The 17,659-nt window shown below is 37.0% G+C and overlaps 1 protein-coding gene across 1 annotated transcript in view; it reads right to left on the bottom strand.

The window, feature by feature from the left end:
* Positions 1–6,854: 6,854 nt before the first annotated feature.
* The window catches only part of LOC133575658 (choline transporter-like protein 5-A), a 61,710-nt gene continuing 50,905 nt past the window's right edge, over positions 6,855–17,659 (bottom strand). The window contains exons 18-21 of the mRNA XM_061928363.1: positions 14,908–14,978; positions 14,761–14,849; positions 14,578–14,662; positions 6,855–7,190 (exon numbers count right to left, since the gene is read on the bottom strand). Of these exons, the coding sequence (XP_061784347.1) occupies positions 7,093–7,190; positions 14,578–14,662; positions 14,761–14,849; positions 14,908–14,978 (343 nt within the window). The 3' untranslated portion in view covers positions 6,855–7,092. The remainder of the gene's footprint in view (positions 7,191–14,577; positions 14,663–14,760; positions 14,850–14,907; positions 14,979–17,659) is intronic.

The following is a 17,659-nucleotide window of genomic DNA, read 5'->3' as shown; positions in this document are numbered from 1 at the left end:
AACTTGATGGTGTTGGTGATCGCAACAGGTAAGATGAGGGTTAGGGTTAGAGAACCCGAACCCTAACCCTAACCCTAACCCTAACCCTAACCATTAAAACTTTGCGAGATGCTTTAAAAGTGTGTCAAATATTACAGTTTAAAAGTGTTTTAATACGTTTTCTTCAATCAATTTATAGACACAATCTAGGAAAATATCAGCTTTTACTATTAAAATGGTAATGGGAAGGCTGGTGTGAGATTTGTGGCAATGGCAAAACTTGATGGTGTCGGTGATGGCAACAGGTAAGATGAGGGTTAGGGTTAGAGAACCCGAACCCTACCCCTAACCCTAACCCTAACCATTAAAACTTTGCGAGATGCTTTAAAAGTGTGTCAAATTTTACAGTTTAAAAGTGTTTTAATACAATTTTTTCAATCAATTTATAGACACAATCTAGGAAAATATCAGCTTTTACTATTCAAATGGTAATGGGAAGGCTGGTGTGAGATTTGTGGCAATGGCAAAACTTGATGGTGTTTGTTATCGCAACAAGTAAGATGAGGGTTAGGGTTAGAGAACCCGAACCCTAACCCTAACCCTAACCATTAAAACTTTGCGAGATGCTTTAAAAGTGTGTCAAATATTACAGTTTAAAAGTGTTTTAATACGTTTTTTTCAATCAATTTATAGACACAATCTAGGAAAATATCAGCTTTTACTATTAAAATGGTAATGGGAAGGCTGGTGTGAGATTTGTGGCAATGGCAAAACTTGATAGTGTTGGTGATCGCAACAGGTAAGATGAGGGTTAGGGTTATTGAACCCGAACTCTAACCCTAACCCTAACCCTAACCCTAACCATTAAAACTTTGCGAGATGCTTTAAAAGTGTGTCAAATATTACAGTTTAAAAGTGTTTTAATACGTTTTTTTCAATCAATTTATAGACACAATCTAGGAAAATATCAGCTTTTACTATTAAAATGGTAATGGGAAGGCTGGTGTGAGATTTGTGGCAATGGCAAAACTTGATAGTGTTGGTGATCGCAACAGGTAAGATGAGGGTTAGGGTTATTGAACCCGAACTCTAACCCTAACCCTAACCCTAACCCTAACCATTAAAACTTTGCGAGATGCTTTAAAAGTGTGTCAAATATTACAGTTTAAAAGTGTTTTAATACGTTTTTTTCAATCAATTTATAGACACAATCTAGGAAAATATCAGCTTTTACTATTCAAATGGTAATGGGAAGGCTGGTGTGAGATTTGTGGCAATGGCAAAACTTGATGGTGTTGGTGATGGCAACAGGTAAGATGAGGGTTAGGGTTAGAGAACCCGAACCCTAAACCTAACCCTAACCCTAACCATTAAAACTTTGCGAGATGCTTTAAAAGTGTGTCAAATATAACAGTTTAAAAGTGTTTTAATACGTTTTTTTCAATCAATTTATTGACACAATCTAGGAAAATATCATCTTTCACTATTAAAATGGTAATGGGAAGGCTGGTGTGAGATTTGTGGCAATGGCAAAACTTGATGGTGTCGGTGATCGCAACAGGTAAGATGAGGGTTAGGGTTAGAGAACCCGAACCCTAACCCTAACCCTAACCCTAACCCTAACCCTAACCATTAAAACTTTGCGAGATGCTTTAAAAGTGTGTCAAATATTACAGTTTAAAAGTGTTTTAATACGTTTTTTTCAATCAATTTATAGACACAATCTAGGAAAATATCAGCTTTTACTATTAAAATGGTAATGGGAAGGCTGGTGTGAGATTTGTGGCAATGGCAAAACTTGATGGTGTTGGTGATGGCAACAGGTAAGATGAGGGTTAGGGTTAGAGAACCCGAACCCTAAACCTAACCCTAACCCTAACCCTAACCCTAACCCTAACCATTAAATCTTTGCGAGATGCTTTAAAAGTGTGTCAAATATTACAGTTTAAAAGTGTTTTAATACGTTTTTTTCAATCAATTTATAGACACAATCTAGGAAAATATCAGCTTTTACTATTAAAATGGTAATGGGAAGGCTGGTGTGAGATTTGTGGCAATGGCAAAACTTGATGGTGTTGGTGATCGCAACAGGTAAGATGAGGGTTAGGGTTAGAGAACCCGAACCCTAACCCTAACCCTAACCCTAACCATTGAAACTTTGCGAGATGCTTTAAAAGTGTGTCAAATATTACAGTTTAAAAGTGTTTTAATACGTTTTTTTCAATCAATTTATAGACACAATCTAGGAAAATATCAGCTTTTACTATTAAAATGGTAATGGGAAGGCTGGTGTGAGATTTGTGGCAATGGCAAAACTTGATGGTGTTTGTTATCGCAACAAGTAAGATGAGGGTTAGGGTTAGAGAACCCGAACACTAAACCTAACCCTAACCCTAACCCTAACCCTAACCCTAACCATTAAAACTTTGCGAGATGCTTTAAAAGTGTGTCAAATATTACAGTTTAAAAGTGTTTTAATATGTTTTTTTTTCAATCAATTTATAGACACAATCTAGGAAAATATCAGCTTTTACTATTAAAATGGTAATGGGAAGGCTGGTGTGAGATTTGTGGCAATGGCAAAACTTGATGGTGTTGGTGATCGCAACAGGTAAGATGAGGGTTAGGGTTAGAGAACCCGAACCCTAACCCTAACCCTAACCCTAACCCTAACCATTAAAACTTTGCGAGATGCTTTAAAAGTGTGTCAAATATTACAGTTTAAAAGTGTTTTAATATGTTTTTTTTCAATCAATTTATAGACACAATCTAGGAAAATATCAGCTTTTACTATTAAAATGGTAATGGGAAGGCTGGTGTGAGATTTGTGGCAATGGCAAAACTTGATGGTGTTGGTGATCGCAACAGGTAAGATGAGGGTTAGGGTTAGAGAACCCGAACCCTAACCCTAACCCTAACCCTAACCCTAACCATTAAAACTTTGCGAGATGCTTTAAAAGTGTGTCAAATATTACAGTTTAAAAGTGTTTTAATATGTTTTTTTTCAATCAATTTATAGACACAATCTAGGAAAATATCAGCTTTTACTATTAAAATGGTAATGGGAAGGCTGGTGTGAGATTTGTGGCAATGGCAAAACTTGATGGTGTTGGTGATCGCAACAGGTAAGATGAGGGTTAGGGTTAGAGAACCCGAACCCTAACCCTAACCCTAACCCTAACCCTAACCATTAAAACTTTGCGAGATGCTTTAAAAGTGTGTCAAATATTACAGTTTAAAAGTGTTTTAATACGTTTTCTTCAATCAATTTATAGACACAATCTAGGAAAATATCAGCTTTTACTATTAAAATGGTAATGGGAAGGCTGGTGTGAGATTTGTGGCAATGGCAAAACTTGATGGTGTCGGTGATGGCAACAGGTAAGATGAGGGTTAGGGTTAGAGAACCCGAACCCTACCCCTAACCCTAACCCTAACCATTAAAACTTTGCGAGATGCTTTAAAAGTGTGTCAAATTTTACAGTTTAAAAGTGTTTTAATACAATTTTTTCAATCAATTTATAGACACAATCTAGGAAAATATCAGCTTTTACTATTCAAATGGTAATGGGAAGGCTGGTGTGAGATTTGTGGCAATGGCAAAACTTGATGGTGTTTGTTATCGCAACAAGTAAGATGAGGGTTAGGGTTAGAGAACCCGAACCCTAACCCTAACCCTAACCATTAAAACTTTGCGAGATGCTTTAAAAGTGTGTCAAATATTACAGTTTAAAAGTGTTTTAATACGTTTTTTTCAATCAATTTATAGACACAATCTAGGAAAATATCAGCTTTTACTATTAAAATGGTAATGGGAAGGCTGGTGTGAGATTTGTGGCAATGGCAAAACTTGATAGTGTTGGTGATCGCAACAGGTAAGATGAGGGTTAGGGTTATTGAACCCGAACTCTAACCCTAACCCTAACCCTAACCCTAACCATTAAAACTTTGCGAGATGCTTTAAAAGTGTGTCAAATATTACAGTTTAAAAGTGTTTTAATACGTTTTTTTCAATCAATTTATAGACACAATCTAGGAAAATATCAGCTTTTACTATTAAAATGGTAATGGGAAGGCTGGTGTGAGATTTGTGGCAATGGCAAAACTTGATAGTGTTGGTGATCGCAACAGGTAAGATGAGGGTTAGGGTTATTGAACCCGAACTCTAACCCTAACCCTAACCCTAACCCTAACCATTAAAACTTTGCGAGATGCTTTAAAAGTGTGTCAAATATTACAGTTTAAAAGTGTTTTAATACGTTTTTTTCAATCAATTTATAGACACAATCTAGGAAAATATCAGCTTTTACTATTCAAATGGTAATGGGAAGGCTGGTGTGAGATTTGTGGCAATGGCAAAACTTGATGGTGTTGGTGATGGCAACAGGTAAGATGAGGGTTAGGGTTAGAGAACCCGAACCCTAAACCTAACCCTAACCCTAACCATTAAAACTTTGCGAGATGCTTTAAAAGTGTGTCAAATATAACAGTTTAAAAGTGTTTTAATACGTTTTTTTCAATCAATTTATTGACACAATCTAGGAAAATATCATCTTTCACTATTAAAATGGTAATGGGAAGGCTGGTGTGAGATTTGTGGCAATGGCAAAACTTGATGGTGTCGGTGATCGCAACAGGTAAGATGAGGGTTAGGGTTAGAGAACCCGAACCCTAACCCTAACCCTAACCCTAACCCTAACCCTAACCATTAAAACTTTGCGAGATGCTTTAAAAGTGTGTCAAATATTACAGTTTAAAAGTGTTTTAATACGTTTTTTTCAATCAATTTATAGACACAATCTAGGAAAATATCAGCTTTTACTATTAAAATGGTAATGGGAAGGCTGGTGTGAGATTTGTGGCAATGGCAAAACTTGATGGTGTTGGTGATGGCAACAGGTAAGATGAGGGTTAGGGTTAGAGAACCCGAACCCTAAACCTAACCCTAACCCTAACCCTAACCCTAACCCTAACCATTAAATCTTTGCGAGATGCTTTAAAAGTGTGTCAAATATTACAGTTTAAAAGTGTTTTAATACGTTTTTTTCAATCAATTTATAGACACAATCTAGGAAAATATCAGCTTTTACTATTAAAATGGTAATGGGAAGGCTGGTGTGAGATTTGTGGCAATGGCAAAACTTGATGGTGTTGGTGATCGCAACAGGTAAGATGAGGGTTAGGGTTAGAGAACCCGAACCCTAACCCTAACCCTAACCCTAACCATTGAAACTTTGCGAGATGCTTTAAAAGTGTGTCAAATATTACAGTTTAAAAGTGTTTTAATACGTTTTTTTCAATCAATTTATAGACACAATCTAGGAAAATATCAGCTTTTACTATTAAAATGGTAATGGGAAGGCTGGTGTGAGATTTGTGGCAATGGCAAAACTTGATGGTGTTTGTTATCGCAACAAGTAAGATGAGGGTTAGGGTTAGAGAACCCGAACACTAAACCTAACCCTAACCCTAACCCTAACCCTAACCCTAACCATTAAAACTTTGCGAGATGCTTTAAAAGTGTGTCAAATATTACAGTTTAAAAGTGTTTTAATATGTTTTTTTTTCAATCAATTTATAGACACAATCTAGGAAAATATCAGCTTTTACTATTAAAATGGTAATGGGAAGGCTGGTGTGAGATTTGTGGCAATGGCAAAACTTGATGGTGTTGGTGATCGCAACAGGTAAGATGAGGGTTAGGGTTAGAGAACCCGAACCCTAACCCTAACCCTAACCCTAACCCTAACCATTAAAACTTTGCGAGATGCTTTAAAAGTGTGTCAAATATTACAGTTTAAAAGTGTTTTAATACGTTTTTTTCAATCAATTTATAGACACAATCTAGGAAAATATCAGCTTTTACTATTAAAATGGTAATGGGAAGGCTGGTGTGAGATTTGTGGCAATGGCAAAACTTGATGGTGTTGGTGATCGCAACAGGTAAGATGAGGGTTAGGGTTAGAGAACCCGAACCCTAACCCTAACCCTAACCCTAACCATTGAAACTTTGCGAGATGCTTTAAAAGTGTGTCAAATATTACAGTTTAAAAGTGTTTTAATACGTTTTTTTCAATCAATTTATAGACACAATCTAGGAAAATATCAGCTTTTACTATTAAAATGGTAATGGGAAGGCTGGTGTGAGATTTGTGGCAATGGCAAAACTTGATGGTGTTTGTTATCGCAACAAGTAAGATGAGGGTTAGGGTTAGAGAACCCGAACACTAAACCTAACCCTAACCCTAACCCTAACCCTAACCCTAACCATTAAAACTTTGTGAGATGCTTTAAAAGTGTGTCAAATATTACAGTTTAAAAGTGTTTTAATACGTTTTTTTTCAATCAATTTATAGACACAATCTAGGAAAATATCAGCTTTTACTATTAAAATGGTAATGGGAAGGCTGGTGTGAGATTTGTGGCAATGGCAAAACTTGATGGTGTTGGTGATCGCAACAGGTAAGATGAGGGTTAGGGTTAGAGAACCCGAACCCTAACCCTAACCCTAACCCTAACCCTAACCCTAACCATTAAAACTTTGCGAGATGCTTTAAAAGTGTGTCAAATATTACAGTTTAAAAGTGTTTTAATACGTTTTTTTCAATCAATTTATAGACACAATCTAGGAAAATATCAGCTTTTACTATTAAAATGGTAATGGGAAGGCTGGTGTGAGATTTGTGGCAATGGCAAAACTTGATGGTGTCGGTGATGGCAACAGGTAAGATGAGGGTTAGGGTTAGAGAACCCTAACCCTAACCCTAACCCTAAAAACATTGATTTTTTTAAGCGATAAATAAAAATCGCGACAAATTTATTAGAGTAGTAACCAAGTCAAAAGGTTTGGAGCCGCTATCCAGTCATAATGTCACGTCTTCATGTTGGCATCGTATTACAAAAGTTTTTTATTGCTGCACATTCTTCAAAACTGTTTCTAAATTGCTTCTTAGCATTTGTCCATGATTCAGTCCCGCCTTGGCACGGATCGAAACCCAAAGTTAACTTTGTGCGTGTCCCTTCGTCCGGGTGCCGGTACCTCTTGTCGCGGAACCCGAATGAGATAGAAGAATGCAGAGCCTGCGTCACCTCCAGGATTCTCCATCTTGCTTTTCAATGTGACCGCCAGGGTTTTCCCAGAATCCTGTGCAAGTCCGGGGACGTGAGGAAAGGCTTTTCTGAGCTGCCGTCATTCCTCTCCAGGTCGTCACCTGAGGAGAATTTACAAGAAGGGTTAGTTAGCATTTTAGCATTGAGAAACGTCACTCAGGGACAGTGAAGCTTTGGTGAGCGTTAAACGTCCCCGGGACCCAAAGTGGTCCCAGTGTTGAAAATATCATTTTATTTTGTGACTTTTAACACTTCGGATCTATCTGTTGAGATAAAGTTGAAAGTGAAAAGCCTTCTTTATCAAACTAGACTCTCTTTTTTTATGGCAAAAATCAAATAATCAATATTTATCCCCCAAAATGTTTAAAATACAACATTTGATATGAAATACTTCCTAAATATGTCAAATAACAGATGAGATATCATCAGGTGCAGCCAGATAACAACAGATGAGATATCATCAGGTGCGGTGAGATAACAACAGATGAGATATCATCAGGTGCAGTCAGATAACGACAGATGAGATGTCATCAGGTGCAGTCAGATAACGACAGATGAGATATCATCAGGTGCAGTCAGATTACGACAGGTGAGATATGATCAGGTGCAGTCAGATAACGACAGATGAGATATCATCAGGTGCAGTCAGATAACAACAGGTGAGATATGATCAGGTGCAGTCAGATAACAACAGCTGAGATATCATCAGGGGCAGACAGATAACGACAGATGAGATATCATCAGGTGCAGTCAGATAACGACAGATGAGATATCATCAGGTGCAGTCAGATAACAACAGATGAGATATCATCAGGTGCAGTCAGATAACAACAGATGAGATATCATCAGGTGCAGTCAGATAACGACAGGTGAGATATGATCAGGTGCAGACAGATAACAATAGGTGAGATATGATCAGGTGCAGTCAGATAACGACAGGTGAGATATGATCAGGTGCAGACAGATAACAATAGGTGAGATATCATCAGGTGCAGTCAGATAACGACAGGTGAGATATGATCAGGTGCAGACAGATAACAATAGGTGAGATATGATCAGGTGCAGTCAGATAACGACAGGCGAGATATGATCAGGTGCAGACAGATAACAATAGGTGAGATATCATCAGGTGCAGTCAGATAACGACAGGTGAGATATGATCAGGTGCAGTCAGATAACAACAGGTGAGATATCATCAGATGCAGTCAGATAACAACAGATGAGATATCAGGGGCAGACAGATAACGACAGATTAGATATCATCAGGTGCAGTGAGATAACAACAGATGAGATATCATCAAGTGCAGTCAGATAACAACAGATGAGATGTCATCAGGTGCAGTCAGATAACAACAGGTGAGATATGATCAGGTTCAGTCAGATTATGACAGATGAGATATAATCAGGTGCAGTCAGATAACAACAGGTGAGATATCATCATGTGCAGTGAGATAACAACAGATGAGATACCATCAGGTGCAGTGAGATAACAACAGGTGAGATATCATCAGGTGCAGTCAGATAACGACAGGTGAGACATCATCAGGTGCAGTGAGATAACAACAGATGAGATATCATCAGGTGCAGTCAGATAACGACAGATGAGATATCATCAGGTGCAGTCAGATAACAACAGATGAAATATCATCAAGTGCAGTCAGATTACGACAGATGAGATATCATCAGGTGCAGTCAGATAACAACAGATGAGATATCATCAGGTGCAGTGAGATAACAACAGATGAGATATCATCAGGTGCAGTCAGATAACAACAGGTGAGATATCATCAGGCGCAGTGAGATAACAACAGATGAGACATCATCAGGTGCAGTCAGATAACAACAGGTGAGATATCATCAGGTGCAGTCAGATAACAACAGCTGAGATATCATCAGGTACAGTCAGAAAACAACAGATGAGATATCATCAGGTGCAGTCAGATAACAACAGGTGAGATATCATCAGGTGCAGGGAGATAACAACAGATGAGATATCATCAGGTGCAGTCAGATAACACGAGGTGAGATATCATCAGGTGCAGTCAGATAACAACAGTTGAGATATAATCAGGTGCAGTGAGATAACAACAGATGAGATATCATCAGGTGCAGTCAGATAACACGAGGTGAGATATCATCAGGTGCAGTCAGATAACAACAGATGAGATATCATCAGGTGCAGTCAGATAACAACAGATGAGACATCATCAGGTGCAGTAAGATAACAACAGATGAAATATCATCAAGTGCAGTCAGATTACGACAGATGAGATATCATCAGGTGCAGTCAGATAACAACAGATGAGATATCATCAGGTGCAGTGAGATAACAACATATGAGATATCATCAGGTGCAGTCAGATAACAGGTGAGATATCATCAGGCGCAGTGCGATAACAACAGATGAGACATCATCAGGTGCAGTCAGATAACAACAGGTGAGATATCATCAGGTGCAGTCAGATAACAACAGCTGAGATATCATCAGGTACAGTCAGATAACAACAGATGAGATATCATCAGGTGCAGTCAGATAACAAGAGGTGAGATATCATCAGGTGCAGTGAGATAACAACAGATGAGATATCATCAGGTGCAGTCAGATAACACGAGGTGAGATATCATCAGGTGCAGTCAGATAACAACAGTTGAGATATAATCAGGTGCAGTGAGATAACAACAGATGAGATATCATCAGGTGCAGTCAGATAACACGAGGTGAGATATCATCAGGTGCAGTCAGATAACAACAGTTGAGATATAATCAGGTGCAGTCAGATAACGACAGATGAGATATCATCAGCTGAAGTCAGATAACAACAGATGAGATATCATCAGGTGCAGTCATAACAACAGATGATATATCATCAGGTGCAGCCAGATAACAACAGGTGAGATATCATCAGGCGCAGACAGATAACAACACATGAAATATCATCAGGTGCAGTCAGATAACGACAGATGAGATATCATCAGGTGCAGTCAGATAACGACAGATGAGATATCATCAGGTGCAGTCAGATAACAACAGGTGAGATATCATCAGGTGCAGTCAGATAACAACAGATGAGATATCATCAGGGGAAGACAGATAACAACAGATGAGATATCATCAGGTGCAGTCAGATAACAACAGATGAGATATCATCAGGGGAAGACAGATAACAACAGATGAGATATCATCAGGTGCAGTCAGATAACAACAGATGAGATATCATCAGGGGCAGACAGATAACGACAGATGAGATATCATCAGGTGCAGTCAGATAACAACAGATGAGATATCATCAAGTGCAGTCAGATAACAACAGGGGAGATATGATCAGGTGCAGATAGATAACAATAGGTGAGATATGATCAGGTGCAGTGAGATAACAACAGATGAGATATCATCAGGTGCAGTGAGATAACAACAGATGAGATATCATCAAGTGCAGACAGATAGCAACAGATGAGATATCATCAGGTGCGGTCAGATAACGACAGATGAGATATCATCAGCTGCAGTCAGATAACAACAGATGAGATATAATCAGGTGCAGTAAGATAACGACAGATGATATATCATCAGGTGCAGTCAGATTACGACAGATGAGATATCATCAGGTGCAGTCAGATAACAACAGATGAGATATCATCAGGTGCAGTCAGATAACAACAGATGAGATATCATCAGGGGAAGACAGATAACAACAGATGAGATATCATCAGGTGCAGTCAGATAACAACAGATGAGATATCATCAGGTGCAGTCAGATAACACGAGGTGAGATATCATCAGGTGCAGTCAGATAACAACAGTTGAGATATAATCAGGTGCAGTGAGATAACAACAGATGAAATATCATCAGGTGCAGTCAGATAACACGAGGTGAGATATCATCAGGTGCAGTCAGATAACAACAGTTGAGATATAATCAGGTGCAGTCAGATAACGACAGATGAGATATCATCAGCTGCAGTCAGATAACAACAGATGAGATATCATCAGGTGCAGTCATAACAACAGATGATATATCATCAGGTGCAGCCAGATAACAACAGGTGAGATATCATCAGGCGCAGACAGATAACAACACATGAAATATCATCAGGTGCAGTCAGATAACGACAGATGAGATATCATCAGGTGCAGTCAGATAACGACAGATGAGATATCATCAGGTGCAGTCAGATAACAACAGGTGAGATATGATCAGGTGCAGTCAGATAACAACAGATGAGATATCATCAGGTGCAGACAGATAACGACAGATGAGATATCATCAGGTGCAGTCAGATAACAACAGATGAGATATCATCAGGGGAAGACAGATAACAACAAATGAGATATCATCAGGTGCAGTCAGATAACAACAGATGAGATATCATCAGGGGAAGACAGATAACAACAGATGAGATATCATCAGGTGCAGTCAAATAACAACAGATGAGATATCATCAGGGGCAGACAGATAACGACAGATGAGATATCATCAGGTGCAGTCAGATAACAACAGGTGAGATATGATCAGGTGCAGTCAGATAACAACAGATGAGATATCATCAGGGGCAGACAGATAACGACAGATGAGATATCATCAGGTGCAGTCAGATAACAACTGGTGAGATATGATCAGGTGCAGTCAGATAACAACAGATGAGATATCATCAGGTGCAGACAGATAACGACAGATGAGATATCATCAGGTGCAGTCAGATAACAACAGATGAGATATCATCAGGGGAAGACAGATAACAACAGATGAGATATCATCAGGTGCAGTCAAATAACAACAGATGAGATATCATCAGGGGAAGACAGATAACAACAGATGAGATATCATCAGGTGCAGTCAGATAACAACAGATGAGATATCATCAGGGGCAGACAGATAACGACAGATGAGATATCATCAGGTGCAGTCAGATAACAACAGATGAGATATCATCAAGTGCAGTCAGATAACAACAGGGGAGATATGATCAGGTGCAGATAGATAACAATAGGTGAGATATGATCAGGTGCAGTGAGATAACAACAGATGAGATATCATCAGGTGCAGTGAGATAACAACAGATGAGATATCATCAAGTGCAGACAGATAGCAACAGATGAGATATCATCAGGTGCGGTCAGATAACGACAGATGAGATATCATCAGCTGCAGTCAGATAACAACAGATGAGATATAATCAGGTGCAGTAAGATAACGACAGATGATATATCATCAGGTGCAGTCAGATTACGACAGATGAGATATCATCAGGTGCAGTCAGATAACAACAGATGAGATATCATCAGGTGCAGTCAGATAACAACAGATGAGATATCATCAGGGGAAGACAGATAACAACAGATGAGATATCATCAGGTGCAGTCAGATAACAACAGATGAGATATCATCAGGTGCAGTCAGATAACACGAGGTGAGATATCATCAGGTGCAGTCAGATAACAACAGTTGAGATATAATCAGGTGCAGTGAGATAACAACAGATGAGATATCATCAGGTGCAGTCAGATAACACGAGGTGAGATATCATCAGGTGCAGTCAGATAACAACAGTTGAGATATAATCAGGTGCAGTCAGATAACGACAGATGAGATATCATCAGCTGCAGTCAGATAACAACAGATGAGATATCATCAGGTGCAGTCATAACAACAGATGATATATCATCAGGTGCAGCCAGATAACAACAGGTGAGATATCATCAGGCGCAGACAGATAACAACACATGAAATATCATCAGGTGCAGTCAGATAACGACAGATGAGATATCATCAGGTGCAGTCAGATAACGACAGATGAGATATCATCAGGTGCAGTCAGATAACAACAGGTGAGATATGATCAGGTGCAGTCAGATAACAACAGATGAGATATCATCAGGTGCAGACGGATAACGACAGATGAGATATCATCAGGTGCAGTCAGATAACAACAGATGAGATATCATCAGGTGCAGTCAGATAACAACAGATGAGATATCATCAGGGGAAGACAGATAACAACAGATGAGATATCATCAGGTGCAGTCAGATAACAAGAGATGAGATATCATCAGGGGCAGACAGATAACGACAGATGAGATATCATCAGGTGCAGTCAGATAACAACAGATGAGATATGATCAGGTGCAGTGAGATAACAACAGTTGAGATGTCATCAGGTGCAGTCAGATAACAACAGATGAGATATCATCAAGTGCAGACAGATAACAACAGATGAGATATCATCAGGGGAAGACAGATAACAACAGATGAGATATCATCAGGTGCAGTCAGATAACAACAGATGAGATATCATCAGGGGAAGACAGATAACAACAGATGAGATATCATCAGGTGCAGTCAGATAACAACAGATGAGATATCATCAGGGGCAGACAGATAACGACAGATGAGATATCATCAGGTGCAGTCAGATAACAACAGGTGAGATATGATCAGGTGCAGTCAGATAACGACAGATGAGATATCATCAGGGGCAGACAGATAACGACAGATGAGATATCATCAGGTGCAGTCAGATAACAACAGGTGAGATATGATCAGGTGCAGTCAGATAACAACAGATGAGATATCATCAGGTGCAGACAGATAACGACAGATGAGATATCATCAGGTGCAGTCAGATAACAACAGATGAGATATCATCAGGGGAAGACAGATAACAACAGATGAGATATCATCAGGTGCAGTCAGATAACAACAGATGAGATATCATCAGGGGAAGACAGATAACAACAGATGAGATATCATCAGGTGCAGTCAGATAACAACAGATGAGATATCATCAGGGGCAGACAGATAACGACAGATGAGATATCATCAGGTGCAGTCAGATAACAACAGATGAGATATCATCAAGTGCAGTCAGATAACAACAGGGGAGATATGATCAGGTGCAGATAGATAACAATAGGTGAGATATGATCAGGGGCAGTGAGATAACGACAGATGAGATATAATCAGGTGCAGTCAGATAACGACACATGAGATATCATCAGGTGCAGTCAGATAACAACAGGTGAGATATGATCAGGTGCAGTCAGATTACGACAGATGAGATATGATCAGGTGCAGTCAGATAACGACAGGTGAGATATGATCAGGTGCAGTCAGATAACAACAGTTGAGATATGATCAGGTGCAGTCAGATAACAACAGTTGAGATATGATCAGGTGCAGTCAGATAACAACAGTTGAGATATCATCAGGTGCAGTCAGATAACGACAGGTGAGATATGATCAGGTGCAGTCAGATAACAACAGTTGAGATATAATCAGGTACAGTCAGATAACAACAGTTGAGATATAATCAGGTGCAGTCAGATAACGACAGGTGAGATATGATCAGGTGCAGTCAGATAACAACAGTTGAGATATAATCAGGTGCAGTGAGATAACAACAGATGAGATATGATCAGGTGTAGTGAGATAACAAGAGGTGAGATATGATCAGGTGCAGTGAGATAACAAGAGGTGAGATATCACTCACAGAAGCAGAGGAAGAAGGTGTCCACACAGGTGAGGTAGACGCTGAAGAAGCCGTGGGCGACCAGGTAGGAACCCACCACCACGGTCTGATGTGGAAGACAAAGAGGAGGAGTTATCACTTCCTGTGTTGCGTCATCATCACTTCCTGTGTTGCGTCATCATCACTTCCTGGGGGTTGACTGACCAGCGTGGGCAGCAGGAAGTGGTGGAGACGAGGAACGTGTTCCTGGAGGAGAGGAAGTCTGCCCGTGAAGAACAGGCCTGCCAGCACACCTGCAACACCCGACACGTCACCCGTGTGACATCACCTCACCTGTCACTATGGACTTACCAGTTCCTCCTGAGACCAGGACTTTGCCCAGAAACAACAGGAAGTCGGTGACGCGGTCCACGACTGCAACCCTGGGAATAAAACCCATAAATAATATTTATAACTAATCATTTATCAACGTTATACATCCTCGCCTTCTTTGTAAGTAGCTCTATCACTGGAGGAGGAGGAAGAGCTAAGATGGCCACAGACTGACCGAGATCCAGCAAAATATACATGTATACATATAAATACATACATATATACATATATATATATACAGTGTACATATATATATATATATATATATATATATATATATATATATATATATATATATATATATACACACACAAATATACATGTATATATGAACAAATATATATGTATACATATAAATACATACATACATATATACAAAAATATACATATATATATATATATATATATATTTATATATCATTTTTATCTCATCATTTTATCTCATAATTTCCCATTTTGATCTCATCATTTTATCTCATAATTTCAAGTTTTTATCTAATATCTACTTTTTATCTCATTATTTTGACATTTTATCTCATAATTTCCCATTTTTATCTCATAATTACGACATTTTTATCTAATCACATATACTTTTTATCTCATTATCTTTGACATTTTGTCTCATAATTTCGAATTTTTATCTCATCATTTTATCTTATATTTGGGACATGTTATCGCATATGCAGTTTTTATCTCATTATTTTGACATTTTATTTCAAAATGTCACATTTTTATCTCATAATCACAACATTTTATCTCATCATGTCTACTTTTTATCTCATTATGTTTGACATTTCATCTCATAATTTCACCTTTCTATCTCATCATTTGTATCTCATAATTACAACATTTTATCTCATATCTACTTTTTAATCTCATTATTTTGACATTTTATCTCATAATTTCGAATTTTTATCTCATCATTTTATCTTATAATTTCAACTTTTTATCTCATCATTTTATCTTATAATTGGGACATGTTATCTCATATCCAGTTTTTATCTCATTATTTTTGACATTTTATTTCAAAATGTCACATTTTTATCTCATAATCACAACATTTTATCTCATCAGGTCTACTTTTTATCTCATTATGTTTGACATTTCATCTCATATTTTCACCTTTTTATCTCATCATTTTATCTCATAATTTCAACTTTTTATCTAATATCTACTTTTTATCTCATTATTTTGACATTTTATCTCATAATTTCCCATTTTCATCTCATAATTACGACATTTTTATCTAATCACATATACTTTTTATCTCATTATCTTTGACATTTTGTCTCATAATTTCGAATTTTTATCTCATCATTTTATCTTATAATTGGGACATGTTATCGCATATCCAGTTTTTATCTCATTATTTTGACATTTTATTTCAAAACGTCACATTTTTATCTCATAATCACAACATTTTATCTCATCATGTCTACTTTTTATCTCATTATGTTTGACATTTCATCTCATAATTTCACCTTTTTATCTCATCATTTGTATCTCATAATTACAACATTTTATCTCATATCTACTTTTTATCTCATTATTTTGACATTTTATCTCATCATTTCTCATTTTTATCTCATAATTACGACATTTTATCTCATCACATCTACTTTTTATCTCATTATTTTTGTGACATTTTATCTCATAATTTCAACTTTTTATCTCATTATTTTGACACTTTATCTCATAATTTCCCATTTTTATCTCATAATTACGACATTTTTTTATCTAATCACATCTACTTTTATCTCATTATCTTTGACATTTTATCTCATAATTTCGAATTTTTATCTCATCATTGTATCTTATAATTGGGACATGCTATCTCATATCCAGTTTTTATCTCATTATTTTGACATTTTATTTCAAAACGTCACATTTTTATCTCATAATCACAACATTTTATCTCATCATGTCTACTTTTTATCTCATTATGTTTGACATTTCATCTCATAATTTCACTTTTTTATCTCATCATTTGTATCTCATAATTACAACATTTTATCTCATATCTACTTTTTATCTCATTATTTTGACATTTTATCTCATAATTTCTCATTTTTATCTGATAATTACGACATTTTATCTCATCACATCTACTTTTTATCTCATTATTTTTGTGACATTTTATCTCATAATTTCAACTTTTTATCTAATATCTACTTTTTGTCTCATTATTTTGACATTTTATCTCATAATTTCCCATTTTTATCTCATAATTACGACATTTTTATCTAGTCACATATACTTTTTATCTCATTATCTTTGACATTTTGTCTCATAATTTCGAATTTTTATCTCATCATTTTATCTTATAATTGGGACATGTTATCGCATATCCAGTTTTTATCTCATTATTTTGACATTTTATTTCAAAACGTCACATTTTTATCTCATAATCACAACATTTTATCTCATCATGTCTACTTTTTATCTCATTATGTTTGACATTTCATCTCATAATTTCACCTTTTTATCTCATCATTTGTATCTCATAATTACAACATTTTATCTCATATCTACTTTTTATCTCATTATTTTGACATTTTATCTCATAATTTCTCATTTTTATCTCATAATTACGACATTTTATCTCATCACATCTACTTTTTATCTCATTATTTTTGTGACATTTTATCTCATAATTCAACTTTTTATCTAATATCTACTTTTTGTCTCATTATTTTGACATTTTATCTCATAATTTCCCATTTTTATCTCA

This window comes from Nerophis lumbriciformis, linkage group LG33 (genome assembly GCF_033978685.3).
Source record: "Nerophis lumbriciformis linkage group LG33, RoL_Nlum_v2.1, whole genome shotgun sequence".
In the NCBI taxonomy this organism is placed as follows: domain Eukaryota; kingdom Metazoa; phylum Chordata; class Actinopteri; order Syngnathiformes; family Syngnathidae; genus Nerophis; species Nerophis lumbriciformis.
This window is presented reverse-complemented; position numbering and strand designations above follow the sequence as displayed.